Below are 15,216 nucleotides of genomic sequence, written 5' to 3' on the forward strand. Positions count from 1 at the left end.
AAATGAGCAGACTTATAAACATGGGCTGATTTGAACCCCACTCCCTACTCAAAACATAGACAAACACAAACACACAGCCCTGTAAGCAAAATGACGTCCCCTCGACGTCCTGTAATGGTCTCTCTGAACGTTTTAAAAACTTAAATGTGTATGGTTCCCTTGACAACTCTAGGACGTTTTGCACGATGTTCCAAGACCGTCCCGAGGACGTTGCAGTGACAATTGGGAAATGTTTTCTATAGGTCCTGGGATGTTCTGCAGAACGTTGCAAGAACGTCCCTAGGACATTGCGGTGACGTCTGGAAAACGTGTTTCGATAGGTCCTGGGGACGTTCTGCAGGAAAAAGCGAGAATGTCCTGAGGGCATTGTGGTGACTTCTGGGAAACGTGTTTTAGACGTCCTGGGGACGTTATTCAAGGACGCACCGCGGACGTAGCATGCACGGTGGGGGTAACGACCGTTTTTGCTAAGCTAAATGAAAACAATAAAATATTAATAGATCGCGGGGCCGTCATTTTGCTTACAACAGTACTACCACTGTCTGACTATTATCTTGTCACTTTAACAAGTTTATCACAGTGTGAGACAGCCAACAAACTTAGTAATTTTTTCCGAGGGTTTGAGGAAAAGCATATTGTAGCGATCTCAGTCACTACGCATTGAGGGTTTTCCGTAATGATTCCTTTTTTATTTAAAATCCATGGCACGTCACGGACGTGCGGGCAGGGAGGCAGAATCACTAGCCAAACTAATAATGATGAAACAAAATAAATATTAATGCTTCTCTACTGATCTGTGCTATGAATGTAATTTCTGCATGATTCCAATACAATATATAGAGCGTATAGGAAGGTCTGTGTATAATATCAAGTCTCTAGCTTTAACATTGAGCTTTCCAAAGGCCGTCAAAGATGCTGCAACAGAGCGTAGAGTACATTTTTTTGCGCAAATTCAAGCACCCCGAATACTATGATATATCCAAGCCACACACTTGGAAGTTCATATTCTTCAAGTAATGATATTTAAGCCTAGAAAGTTTGAATGAGCTAGTTTAAATAATTTTCTAGTAGGCTATAGCAATTCGAAAATGGCACATGGCATAGTTTCTAAAACATCTTTTTGTGACGAAATTATTGGGAGTAAAGAGCTTATATTGGGACTATTCCTATTAAGATGTGTATGAACAACCTTGAATTTTTTCAGCCAAATCTTATACGGTCGGGTGGGGAGATTTTCTTAAATTGGCACGTTTGACATTGAATGACTCTGATGTTATAGTCTCCTCGATTTAACTCTTATAATTTGAAAAGGTAGTCAGGGTGCCTGTGCAACTTTGTATGAAAGAGTTATTTTTCATAAGTTTATATTCATGAGTGCATATTCACACATATTAACACAAGTTCATCAAAGCTAGCAGCTGCCAACTGTATGTACCTTACCTTCGTTGTGTAAAGAATGCTGATATGAAAAACAATCAGTCGTCAATGTACAAGCTGCCAATTGAATGGTGATTCTAGATATTGGGATTATATATTTGTAAAGCCACAAAGCCACAAACCTCACTGCACATCACTGTGGCACGTACATCACTGCGACTACTTGACACAAAACCGCGAGCACGAGGACGCGAAAACGCGTTATCTCATCCAGGTGTCGCCGCCCCCAGCTACTCTGCCAGGCCCTGCAGCGCATACCATCCCACACATGAGCTGCCGTGGCGTTGGCTGACAGAGAGCAAGGACACAGGCACACAGGCACAGAGACAACACAATAAACATGAACATGAACACATCAACACATACAGGTCATGAATAGGCTGAAGAAAATAAAAAAATCTTTTTTAAAAGAGAGCACTGAGTGCGATGACCTCCAGAGGTAGGCTATTCCAGAGGGTTGGGGCACAGTAACTAAAGGCACCGTGTGCAGCATTGGTGTTTATTCTTGGGGTCGTGAGAATAAATGTATTGGAGGACCTTAGGCAACGCACTGGATCATAAAAAGAAATCAAATCAGAAATATAGGGTGGGCAACGCCGTTTAGTGATTTATAAACAAGAAGGAGTATTTTAAACCCAATTCTTTGTTGTAAAGGGAGCCAGTGAAGTTATTTAAGAACAGGGGTGATATGATTTAATTTTGAAGTCTTAGTGACTATTCTAGCAGCTGCATTTTGGATAAGTTGAAGTTTGTTTAACATCTGTTTTGTTAGACCAGCATGGAGTAGGTATGATGACAAAATGTTCAAACACCCCTAAATCACATGATCACATGACTAGACAGAGCCAGACATTCCCTTTGCAATGACACCTGGATTGTGAAAATCAGTTGAGGATTGAGAGAGTAATGGTATTTGTAATATCCCCGATTATATCAAAATATTATACATTACTTACAATGGAAGTCATGTGACCGAAAATGCTTATTATTCACATGTTTTTGCTTGTAACTTCCTCATTTTATCAGATATTTGCATGAAATTTGAATAGAAGGTAGACTTTTGTTAGTTCTTTCAAGTGAAACCATGAACATTTAGTTGGAATGGGCATCAGACCCATGGTACCTCACTGAAAACAACTATAATTAATAAGCGGCCATTCATATTCAAATACGACGCCTGCTGCAGTGCATCTGACAGGACGTTCGCTAATCTACTCATCACAATCTGACTAACAATTTTCCGCGATTTAGTTTAATACTTTCTCGACCATGGATTTCAATGAAATTTCGTTAGTACCAAGATAAGAAGTATATATTCAAGTCCACCTAACTTTCATCAGTGTCCAAGGCTTTAGATGAAGTCCGCTGACCGGTTGAAAGCCACTCAAATTTTCAGAGAGTTGCGGTGAACTGAAAACACCTCAGGGCTGAAACCTCCAAATGTCTAACGATTACAGTGGTTGTACTCGATGTAAATACTGACGTATTCAGGACAAACATACTCTCACCAGGCGGCGAGGAGTGAATTTTGTATGACACATATTGGCAGTATTAACGCAGAGTGGATCATGTTATTGAGACAACAACCGCTCGCGGCGAACATTCTATGTCAACATACCTACATAGAGTGTGTTTCAGTAATCTAACAATCTAATGGTTCCGTGGACGTTTTTGAAGGACGTCCTGGGGACGTGTGTTGAGTGACCAAACAGAAGGTTCCCTAAAAGTCAGATTTAAGGCTCATGCGAACGTCCCGCAGAGGACCACAGGTAAAGGTAACGGGGATGTTTCAAAAGGACGTCCTGGGGACGTGTGCTGAGAGACCAAATCAGAACGTTCCCTAAAAGTCAGTTTTAAGGCTCATACGAACGTCACGCAGAGGACCACAGGTATAGGTAACAGGGACGTTTTTGAAGGACGTCCTGGGGACTTGTGCTGAGAGACCAAATTAGAACGTTCCCTAAAAGTCAGATTTAAGACTCATGCGAACGTCACAGAAGGACCAAACCAAACACCAACAGATTTGGTACGTTTCTGTGATGTTTTTTTTTTTTTTAAATCAACTACTACTACCTAATGCGGAACCCCAATGAAATAATATTAAACTAATGATCAAGAATAAAACATTCTTGATTCGAGCGATATATTTTTCTAACACAAATACGAATGGTTAACGCAGAATTCCATCGAATCAAGGTATGTTTCTGTCAAAAGAGTGAGCTAAATGAAAAGACTCAGTAAGGCAAAAGACTGAAGTGGGAACAGACCGTATTTGTTGTCATCCTGCCACGAGCACTGCTGCTGTCACTGTTCTTCTAGGCGTTGTCGTGCATTACTTTCCACATGACGGTATTCCGTCTAATTGCACGATGTGTGTGTTATTGTGTATGTATGTGTGTGTGTGTGTGTGTGTGTGTGTGTCGGTGTGTGTGTGTGTGTATGTGTGTGTGTGTGTGTGTGTGTGTGTGTGAGTGCTTGTATCCATGATTGTGTGTATGTGTGTGTGTGTATGTGTGTGTGTGTTGATAGTATCAGGAATTAGAAGTTAGTGTAATCAACGTATTCCACAGTCAATAGTTATATCTTATCTTTAATGTTAATTGTAAAGCTCTCATGTGTATTCTGTTATTGCCCAGATGGTCAAACTTCCTGTATGCCTTGATCACTGTGGGAATGATGACACCCCTGTCAGGGTCCCCCATGCATATATATTATCATAGACATGATGTCTCCTAGATAAGACTTAGCATTCAGGTAACCAGCCCCCCTTACTCTCCTAAGCTTAAATACAGATGATCCCTATACAGACAGTTAGTGAAATCAGACTAGGTGGAACTCAAGTAGCGAAACCAAGTCCTGTTCTCTCTCCTCTGATGCGCATCATTGTAAGATTAAAACCTGAACTTTGATATTCCATCACTTGACTTGTCTCTGATAAAGGATATGAATTTATCCTAATTAAGTGTGTGTGTGTGTGTGTGTGTGTGAGCGTGTGTGTGTGTGTGTGTGTGTGTGTGTGTGTGTGTGTGTTTGTGTTTGCATCCATGATTGTGTGTATGTGTGTTTGTGTGTGTGTGTGTGTGTGTGTGTGTGTGTTTTATCCCTGAGTGTGTGTGGAATTAGATGACTGATGATCAATATTCAGATGTATCATGATGTTTCTCCCAGGCTGCCTTATTGTGACCTGACAGAGAAGAGCTGTTCCTATCTGGCCTCTGCCCTGACTTCACACTCCTCAAGTCTCACACAGCTGAACCTGTTTGGCAATACGCTGCTGGGAGACTCAGGAGTGAAACACTTATGCTCTGCTCTTTCTCATCAAAACTGCAAACTGGAGGAACTTCTGTAAGTATCATTTCATGTAGTATGTGTTTGTTTGTTTGTTTGTTTGTTTGTTTGTTTGTGTGTGTGTGTGTGTGTGTGTGTGTGTGTGTGTGTGTGTGTGTGTGTGTGTGTGTGTGTGTGTGTGTGTGTGTGAGTAAGTGAAATACTTATATTATAAATATTATAAAGGTGTTTTTAGGTTAATTAATTAATTGTTTGTATGTTGGTGTTTTTACCTTTGGTGGTTAAACAGTAGTATGCAAAAGTGTAGTCACCCCTCTGAGGCTGCATGATAATTTACTCTGTCTTCACCCAAAAATATCACAGTGGCATCATATATATATATTTTCTAGTTAACACTGAGTGCTGGTGTGTGAGATATTAAGTGTAGCAGTATTGAGTTGTGTGAAATGAAATGAAATGTGAAAAATAGGTTGTGCAAAAGTTTGGACATTTTGTTGATTTGAATACCTGTACCTACTCTATGCTGACTAACTGCAACACATTATTAGCCTTATTAGCTTGTTAAGCCATCAATTCCATAAAAAGTTGCATCCAATCATTAGAAAAGGTAATTAAGGTAGCCAATTGTAAGGGGAAGGCTACAAAAGGTTATTCTGGAGCTTTCAGCTATCAGTTTCCACTGTAAGTAATGTAATTAAGAAATGGAAGGCAACAGGCACAGTTCTTGTTGAGGCCAGAAGTGGCAGGCCAAGAAAAATAACAAAGAGGCAAAGGTGAAGAATGGTCAGAATGGTCAAGGACAACCCTCAGACCACCTCCAAAGACCTGCAAGGTCATCTTGCTGCAGATGGTGTCACTGTGCACTCGACCATTCAGCGCACATTGCACAGAGAACATGAGAGTGATGCGGAAGAAGCCTTTTCTGCACACACGCCACAAACAGGCTCGCTTGAGGTATGCAAAACTACATTTGAACAAGCCAGATTCATTTTGGAACAAAGTGCTGGGGACTGATGAGACAAAAGTAGAGCTATTTGGTCACAACAAGAGGCGTAATGCATGGTGGCAAAAGCACACAACATTCCAAGAAAAACACTTGCTGCCCACAGTCAAGTTTGGTGGGGGGTCCATCATGCAGTGGGGCTGTGTGGCAAGTGCAGGAACTGCGAATCTAGTTAAAGTTGAGGGTCGCATGGATTCAACTCAGTACCAGCATATTCTTGACAATAATGTTCAAGAATCTGTAACAAAGCTGAAGTTACGGTGGAGTTGGGTGTTCCAGTAGGACACCTACCGGAAATCCACTTAGGCATATATGCAGAGGAACAAGTACAATGTTCTGGAATGGCCATCCCAGTCCCCAGACTTGAATATAATTGAAAATCTACAGGACAACTTGAAGCGGGCTGTCCACGCTAAGCACCTATCAACCCTTTCTGAATTTGAGATGAATTGTAAGAAAGAATGCAAAATACCTTCCTCCAGAATCCAGACACTGATCAGAGGCTATAAGAAGCGTCTAGAGGCTGTTATTTTTGCAAAAGGAGGCTCTAGTAAATATTAATGTGATTTTTCTGTTGGGGTGCTAAAATGTATGCACCTGTCTTATTCTCTTATGATACATTTATCACATCAACCTTATTTCACTGCTAAAATATCATGTGTCCATGATGTATTATACATATCACAAAGAAGTTTCTGATCCAAAAGCCCAAAAATGCTAAATTGAAAGTAATGGAGATTATCAGGGGTGTCCAAACTTTTGCATACGACTGTATGAGACAGAGCTTCCGAAGCATTTAGGCCGCATCTCTCTCTGTTTCTCTCTCTCTCGATCTGTGTGTGTGTGTGTGAATATGAATGTTTGTGTCCCTCGGTATGTGTTTATCAGTGTGTATGTGTATCCCTGAGTGTTTGTGTGTGTATGTATATGTCTGTGTGTGTTTGTGTGTTTGTATCTCTAAGTGTGTGTGTGTATTTTTGTGTATCCCTGAGGGTGTGTGTGGGATAGAGGATTGATGATTAAAATTCAGATGTATCATGATGTTTCTCCCAGGCTGTATGAATAGACTGTGTGTGGGTGAGTGAGTGTGTGGGTTTTTGAAATACTAGGTATTTTAGTTTAATTTTATAAACGTTTTTTTTTTTTCGGTGGTTATATTTCAGAGAGCTTCAGAAGCACCTAGGCTGTGTATGTGTGTGTGTGTGTGTTTTTGTATCCCTAAGTGTGTTTGTGTTGGTGTGTGTGTGTGTCTGTGTGTGTGTGTATGTGTTGGTGTGTCTGTGTGTGTGTGGGTATCCGTGTTTGTATACCTGTGTGTGTGTGTGTTTGTATCCGTGAATGTGTGTGGGGGGATAGAGGAAGTATGATTGATATTCAGGTGTATCATGATGTTTCTCCCAGGCTGAGTAACTGTAACCTGACAGAGAAGAGCTGTTCCTATCTGGCCTCTGCCCTGACCTCACACTCCTCAAGTCTCACAATGCTGACCCTGGATAAAAATAACCTGAGTGCATCAGATGTTGAGCAACTCTCTGCTCTAGTGAAGGACCCTCACTATAAACTGAAGAGACTACAGTGAGTAAAGATCTAACCTTCTCACTCAGGTCTTATAACATGAGACCCAACATGGATGCCTTTTTTATTTTCTGTTCTCCAGATTCTCTCTCTTCTGTCTGTTGCCTCTGTGGTCCTCTGCTTTTGCTCATCTGTCTTTCATTCTTCTCTCTCCCTCGTTCTTCCCCCTTTCTTTTTCTGTCTTACACCTTACAGCTCAGGGCTGTCTTACATCTCATCTCAGCCTTTGTTTTTTTGTCATCTTTTACTCATCATGTTTGTTTGTGACCTTTGACCTTGACCTTTGGCCCACATCTCTCTCTGTCACTCTCATTCCTTTCCCTCACCTCTTTTTCTTTCTTTTATTATTTTGCTCGTTCTGTCTGTTTATCTGATCATTAGTGTGACGATGTGATCGTCCCTACAGGTGAATATGCTCTTTGGCTGCCATGCCATTGAGCCAGGCTCTTTGGTGTGATGGTCAGAGCGCATGTTTGGCACCCCTTAGACCCGGGTTCGATTCCGGGTGGGGTGACCAAGCTCTCCCTTCGCTACAATTAGATTTTTGTAAAATGGCTCCAGTCATTAACTCCCATCACAGTAACTCCAGTAAGAGTCATAATACTATATTACCATAGTGTGTCTCAAGCTCCCATGCCCAAGGTCACAGGTTCAAGCCCAGTAAGGGACTGGTTAACATTAAGGTTTAACTGTGGAAAAGGTTACAAACACCATGAAGCGAATGTGCAGCTATCTCTATTGGTTGAGCCAGATGCCTCTCTCTTCTTCTAATTGGACTAGTGGTTTTGGACTTTTTAGCTCCACCCTTACTGTTTCTGCTGCAGTGTGTCTAATGTGTGAATGAGTTTATCATGGCTGCTGTTACTGATGTCAGAATACAGCAGCCGTCTGTCTCTCATGCAGTCTGGGTCACTGGGAGACAGTCGTCATGGAGACTGGTGGATTGTTGTGTCTGTTCCCTTGTCATACAGATGGGAAGGCTACTTTATTCAACAGACATGAGCTGGATTTGGTCTGTGGTCCAGAACAGACTGATTGATTATTGTATTATCTCCTTTATCCTGCAGATGGGACTATTGAGCAGCAGTGTGTAGAGCCAAGTCCCTGAGCTGGATGGGGTCTGTGGTCCAGAAGCTCATGAAGACAGAGTGGGATCCAGCACACACACATCAGCATCTCTCCTGCAGAATGTCTGGAGAGGAATATGAACATGTTCTCAGCTTCCAGCAGCACACAGCAAACAGCCTATTCCTGAGGGGAGCCAAACCTACATAAAAATACATATGTATCCAGATTTCTTTTAGTTTTTTTAATGTATAAAAACATGGATATGTGTTCATGTTGCTGCGTGATCACATGTGTGAACCCTATCTCACAGCTGTAGAGTCTGGAGTGACTATTAGGACGTTGATGCAGCTGTAACTAGAGAAGAGTGACTGCTCAGCACTAGTAGAGGGTCACTAACAGGTCTGGAGTGACTATAAGGACATGAATGCAGCTGTAACTAGAGAAGAGTGACTATAAGGACATGAATGTATCTGTAACTAGAGAAGAGTGACTATAAGGACATGAATGCAGCTGTAACTAGAGAAGAGTGACTATAAGGACATGAATGCATCTGTAACTAGAGAAGAGGGACTATAAGGACATGAATGCAGCTGTAACTAGAGAAGAGTGACTATAAGGACATGAATGCATCTGTAACTAGAGAAGAGGGACTATAAGGACATGAATGCAGCTGTAACTAGAGAAGAGGGACTATAAGGACATGAATGCAGCTGTAACTAGAGAAGAGTGACTATAAGGACATGAATGCATCTGTAACTAGAGAAGAGGGACTATAAGGACATGAATGCAGCTGTAACTAGAGAAGAGTGACTGCTCAGCACTAGTAGAGGGTCACTAACAGGTCTGGAGTGATTATAAGGACGTTGATGCAGCTGTAACTAGAGAAGAGTGACTGCTCAGCACTAGTAGAGGGTCACTAACAGGTCTGGAGTGACTATAAGGATGTTGATGCAGCTGTAACTAGAGAAGAGTGACTATAAGGACATGAATGCATCTGTAACTAGAGAAGAGTGACTGCTCAGCACTAGTAGAGGGTCACTAACAGGTCTGGAGTGACTAAAAGGATGTTGATGCAGCTGTAACTAGAGAAGAGTGACTATAAGGACATGAATGCAGCTGTAACTAGAGAAGAGTGACTATAAGGACATGAATGCATCTGTAACTAGAGAAGAGTGACTATAAGGACATGAATGCAGCTGAAACTAGAGAAGAGTGACTATAAGGACATGAATGCAGCTGTCACTAGAGAAGAGTGACTGCTCAGCACTAGTAGAGGGTCACTAACAGGTCTGGAGTGACTATAAGGACATGAATGCATCTGTAACTAGAGAAGAGTGACTATAAGGACATGAATGCAGCTGTAACTAGAGAAGTGTGACTGCTCAGCACTAGTAGAGGGTCACTAACAGGAACTGATGGATCAGACATGGGAATGAAAGCAGTGCACAGGACATTATGACAGAATTGTGTGGAACAAACTCTACAGGAACACACATATATTGATGAATAGAGGCATCTATATTTTCATCATTACATCACCATAGTTACTCAGCATCAGTCAGTGTAAGGATATGTTAGGTTACCATAGTAACTCAGCATCGTTAATCAAATTCGGAAATGTGTAAAATAACCCTTGTGTGCATAATTAGATTTGGAAATGTGTAAAAGAATATGTGTGTTGATAATTTGATTTGGAAATGTGTAAAATAATCTGTTTGTGGATAATCAGATTTGGAAATGTATAAAGGAATCTCTTAATGTGCACTATCAATGTGTACAGGAATCTGCAAATGTGAACTCTGGATATGTGTGTATGTAATCAGATTTTGAAACGTGCATTAAAAATGGTTAAATGTGTAATGAGATTTGCAAGTGTATTGAGATTTGCACATGTGTAGACAAATCTGTAAATATGTACGTAAATAGCTGAATAGTCCAAGTTCTTTGCTCCAAGAGTTGTAAATACAGACCAGTCATCAGTTACAGCTCAGATGGGCCTCTCAGTTGGCTTATTACATGTGATTTTTGCTATACTTCTGCTGTGTCAGATTTGCAGAGGTGTGGGGATTTGTCTGTGTGGACAATAAGTTATGGCCACAGTGGGCAGAGGGTAAAGTTGATGTATGGCCACAGTGGGCAGAGGGTAAAGTTGAGTTATGGCTACAGTGGGCAGAGGGTAAAGTTGAATTATGGCCACAGTGGGCAGAGGGTAAAGTTGAGTTATGGCCACAGTGGGCAGAGGGTAAAGTTGAGTTACGGCCACAGTGGGCAGAGGGTAAAGTTGAGTTATGGCCACAGTGGGCAGAGGGTAAAGTTGAGTTATGGCCACAGTGGGTAAAGCTGAGTTATGGCCACAGTGGGCAGAGGGTAAAGTTGGAACGATATTTCTTGGATCAATAACTAATAGTGTCAATAACTCACTTGCTGAACCTCATGAAGGAGAAAAACACCAGTCTGGTGGATCTCATTCAGAATTGTGTCTGGGAAGGTAAAGACCCAGGAATCTTCACTACTTTAGACCACATGTGCAAAGTCATGTTTATCTTTGATGGTCTGGATGAGTGTCAACTTCCTCAAGATTTCGACTCCAACCCAGGGTGTTGTGATATGACAGAGCCTGTCCCAGTGGACGTGCTGCTGACAAACCTCATCAAGGGGAATCTGCTTCCCTCTGCTCTCCTCTGGGTCACCACCCGACCAGCAGCAGCCAATTAGATCCGTCCTGTGTGTGTCTGGCAGGTGACAGAAATAAGGGGATTCAGCGACCCACAGAAAGAGGAGTTCTTCAGGAAGAGAATCAATGATGAGAACCTGGCCAGCAGAACCATCACACACCTGAAGTCATCCAGGAGCCTCTACATCATGTGCCACATTCCAGTCTGCTGTTGGGTCTCAGTTACTGTTCTAGAGAAGATTGTGTGTGAGAGAGAGAAAGAGCCTGTTCACATTCCAGTCTTCTCCTGGATCTCAGTTACTGTTCTAGAGAAGATTGTGTGTGAGAAAGAGAGAGCCTGTTCACACCTGGTATAAACACATGTCCTGGGTGATCGGATCACATGTGGACAGCTCTAAGCACAGGTGTGAACACAATCAAGACACGCTGAGATCCGATCACTCAGATCACATTCTAGTAGTCTGGGACGCATGTGTAACTTCATCACAAGCCACTGCTTTAACTGGTGCTGCCACTGTTCCCTCATGTGCTTTCTAGTTGCCCATAGGGTACAAAACACACACGAGACAACCAGTGGACTCCAATTGCTGTCTCTGTCAATGTTGAATCTAGAATTAATCTGAATTAATGTTGGCTAACTGTAGCTAAAAGGCCAGTTTATGGCTAAGCAGCACATCAGCAGTTTGTGAGAAGAAGAAAAAAACTGAGGTTACCTAGGTTATGACTATGGCATTGTTAAATGCTGAACGTTCCATAATCCTGCTCCGTTTTTGTACATTTAAATGAAAGGTTAATTTGAACAAAATTAACTATAGGCTGGTCAGTCTGGGGCCCTAGCACACATGGGGCCCTAGCTCTCTCTCCACGGTAACCACGGTGGTTGCTCAGCAATGCTTCCATGAATGGTAGACCAGCTGTGTAGGAATGCATCATGTGACACCTTTCTTCCAGCAGGGGGCAGCAGCACCCCAGACACACTGATGGCAGTATACATACTACATACCCTGCTTGTGAATAACACCCCATCATGATTTAATGGAGCGTCTCTGTCTGCACTCATGCTTCACTTTATTATAGAGTTTTGGACACATAATATAACCACACTTTTACAAACACAGAGACTTACACAGACACACACACAAACACTTATACAGACACACTCACACAACCTCACACAAACATACACACTCAAACACATACAGTTAGATGAGCTGAATCCCCATGCTGTAGCGGAGGTCATTGACAGGAGCTCAGGAACTCTGTCTGTAGATGTGCTCTTACCAGGACAGTGGAGGACTGGCTCTGTCTGTAGATGTGCTCTTACCAGGACAGTGGAGGACTGGCTCTGTCTGTAGATGTGCTCTTACCAGGACAGTGGAGGACTGGCTCTGTCTGTAGATGTGCTCTTACCAGGACAGTGGAGGACTGGCTCTGTCTGTAGATGTGCTCTTACCAGGAGAGTGGAGGACTGGCTCTGTCTGTAGATGAGCTCTTACCAGGAGAGAGGAGGACTGGCTCTGTCTGTAGATGTGCTCTTACCAGGACAGTGGAGGACTGGCTCTGTCTGTAGATGTGCTCTTACCAGGAGAGAGGAGAGTGGTGTTTGAGACTTCAGAAGTGAGGCAGCATGAGTTTGACCTGCAAAAGGCCATAAAAACACCAGAGGAAGATCTGACTGAACTCCTCAGTCCAGATACATTTCTTCAGAGGCTGGTGCCAGTGGTCACAGAATCCACATCAGCTCAGTCAGTAAATCTCAGAGACAGAGGGAGAGATTGTGTGTCTCATTTGTAACTCTTGATTACCTGCAGGTGCCAGATGCCTTTAAGAACTGGCCACACCCCTCTCACTCCCTCTCTCACACACTCTGCAACTGCTTACCTGGCCACAGGACAAGCTCCTTGCTTTCCACTTACCTTTTTTCCCCTACACAATAATAAATGTACTCCTAAATTAAGTTTGGGGTTTTGTGTTCTCACTATGTTGCTTCCCTATGAGTCGGGTCTTAACTTAGTTTGTAGTCTTTAGCTTCTGTCAGATATGGTGACATTCATATTTAGTTTCATTAGTTTCAGTTTATTTTGTGTGTGTTTGTTCAATGTTTGGTTTGGTCAATATTAATGTATCCATTTTGTGTTTGAGTTTTCCCTGCAACATGCCATCAGGTTCAAATTATGGATCTCTCTCTGGTGTGCTTTTTGGTTTTTGGTCAAATACTCAAAAGGATCTCTCTCTGGTCAATACTCAAAAGGATCTCTCTGGTCAAATACTCAAAAGGATCGCTCTGGTCAAATACTCAAAAGGATTGCTCTGGTCAAATGCTCAAAAGGATCTCTCTGGTTTACAACTCAAGTCTGTCTCTGCTGTGCTTTCCTTTGTAAGAGGCACTATGGTGGTATTCATCAGGGTAAGAATAAGTTAAATCATAAAACATCAATAATTAATCATGTTAGATGCCCTCTTCTATATTTGTGTTGAGATCTAGACTGGGGGTCCAGTGAACTCCCAGAATTTCCCTGCAGACTTCCCACAATGCATCATGTTCCTGCAGACTTCAAGATGAAATGTCTGGATTGGGCTTTTGGCCCACAATGCATCATGTTTGTGCTACTTGGTGCCCTGCTACGCTCCTGTGGAACAGAATGGGCTTAATATCAGAACGTTTATCTCCTCCAAGGGTAAAATTGTACTTGTTGCATTTTGTACTTTCTGTTTTTCCTGAAAAATCATTACGTCTGGTTTTTCTGTGCTAATAGACAGGTTCCAGGTATTGCAATCATTTCCAAGAATGAAAATAATTGAATGTAATCCTTCCTCCCTTGGGGACAATAATATAAAACCATCAGTATATAGCAGTTTAATTTATACCCCCTACACCCCCATGCATTTAATACCCCCTGGCAGAAGGCTTCTTGCTTCCTTTATGCACAGTGTGCACTGTGGCACGGTCCCCATTATCTGCTGTAGAGAGAGAGAGAGAGAGAGAGAGATGGGGGTAAGGGGGAGAGAGAGGGAGAGTGGAGGGGTGGTAAAATACTTATAAAATTACATTTTGATTTTATTCATTAATTTATGTATGTTGATGCTTTTTCCTCTGGGTGGGTGGGTTGTCATGTACACAAGCGGTGTGGTGTGATGTGGGACCAATGGATGGGGGTAATGTTCAGACATGCAGCAGGCCCTGCATACCATGGGATCTTTTCAGGCATACTCTGTCCGTCTCAAAATGAGAGAAAGGGTTATTTTAAAAAGAAGTTTGATCATAGACGTGTGGTGAAAGCCTATTTGTACTCCGGATGACCGGATCACCTCGTACCATAATGTCAATCTTAATTAACGATGAAGACTATCTCATCATACAGTAGGCTACATGATGCACCGGTAGGTGCCCTTTAAATTACTTCGGTCCTGCTCTTCAAACACGCACTTCACTTGAAAGTGAAACTAAACTAGTTTCTTCCGTTTTGCCAAAAAGCAAGTTGAATTTTTCAGCAAAGAAATATCCAGAAAATACCGTTTGTGAGTATCTCAGCATTGAATTGTAAACGGTTAAATCGGTGCTTTAACAACTGATGTTTGATGCTTTTATAACTATGATAAACCTTAAGGTTACAATTGGTCGTCCGTTATCAACATGATGGGAATCTTAGTCTGTTGTGATTATCTTGCTGTAAAAACTGTTTGATTGTGAATCATAGAAAGCATTAACGCTACAATAGCCATACTTAGCCTACAATAAGTCTAAATCCTAATACAGGCCTTGCTTAAGATAGTCGACTGTCCGAGAAATGTGAAATGACAGGAATAGAATAGCGTAGGCCTACTACTAACGAAAAGATTAAAAGAAAAATCGCTTGAACTAGACCAAATTTTGAGTATGGTTACTATTCTGTTTAGCCTATTTTGAACTTTCATGTGTACAACGGTGTGTTAATGTCCTAAAGCCTCTATTATCACAGACAACTGTAAGATAGAAGGTTACACTAACAGGCTGTATGTTCCGCCCATTGTAAACTGGGGGAGTTACACGGAACAACGGAAAGGACGAACTCAAACTTCGGTAAAGTTTGTAAGATATTCACAGATTCGAAGTTCCCGGATCAATCGTCTAAGTCATAAGAGAAACTTTGTAGCCAATTATTCCAACAGTAGTCAGGTTGGCTAGACAACG

At 42.0% G+C, this 15,216-nt stretch overlaps 1 protein-coding gene across 1 annotated transcript in view; it reads left to right on the forward strand.

The window, feature by feature from the left end:
- Window positions 1–9,289, forward strand: part of LOC308369954 (uncharacterized protein) — a gene marked incomplete at its 5' end in the record, with an annotated part of 81,859 nt that extends 72,570 nt beyond the window's left edge. Inside the window, 3 exons of the mRNA XM_080844515.1 lie at window positions 4,606–4,782; window positions 7,130–7,303; window positions 8,371–9,289. Coding sequence (XP_080700641.1) covers window positions 4,606–4,782; window positions 7,130–7,303; window positions 8,371–8,383 — 364 coding nt within the window. The 3' untranslated portion in view covers window positions 8,384–9,289. The remainder of the gene's footprint in view (window positions 1–4,605; window positions 4,783–7,129; window positions 7,304–8,370) is intronic.
- Window positions 9,290–15,216: the final 5,927 nt, after the last annotated feature.

Source organism: Sprattus sprattus (genome assembly GCF_963457725.1).
Source record: "Sprattus sprattus genome assembly, chromosome: 9".
Taxonomy (NCBI): Eukaryota; Metazoa; Chordata; class Actinopteri; order Clupeiformes; family Clupeidae; genus Sprattus; species Sprattus sprattus.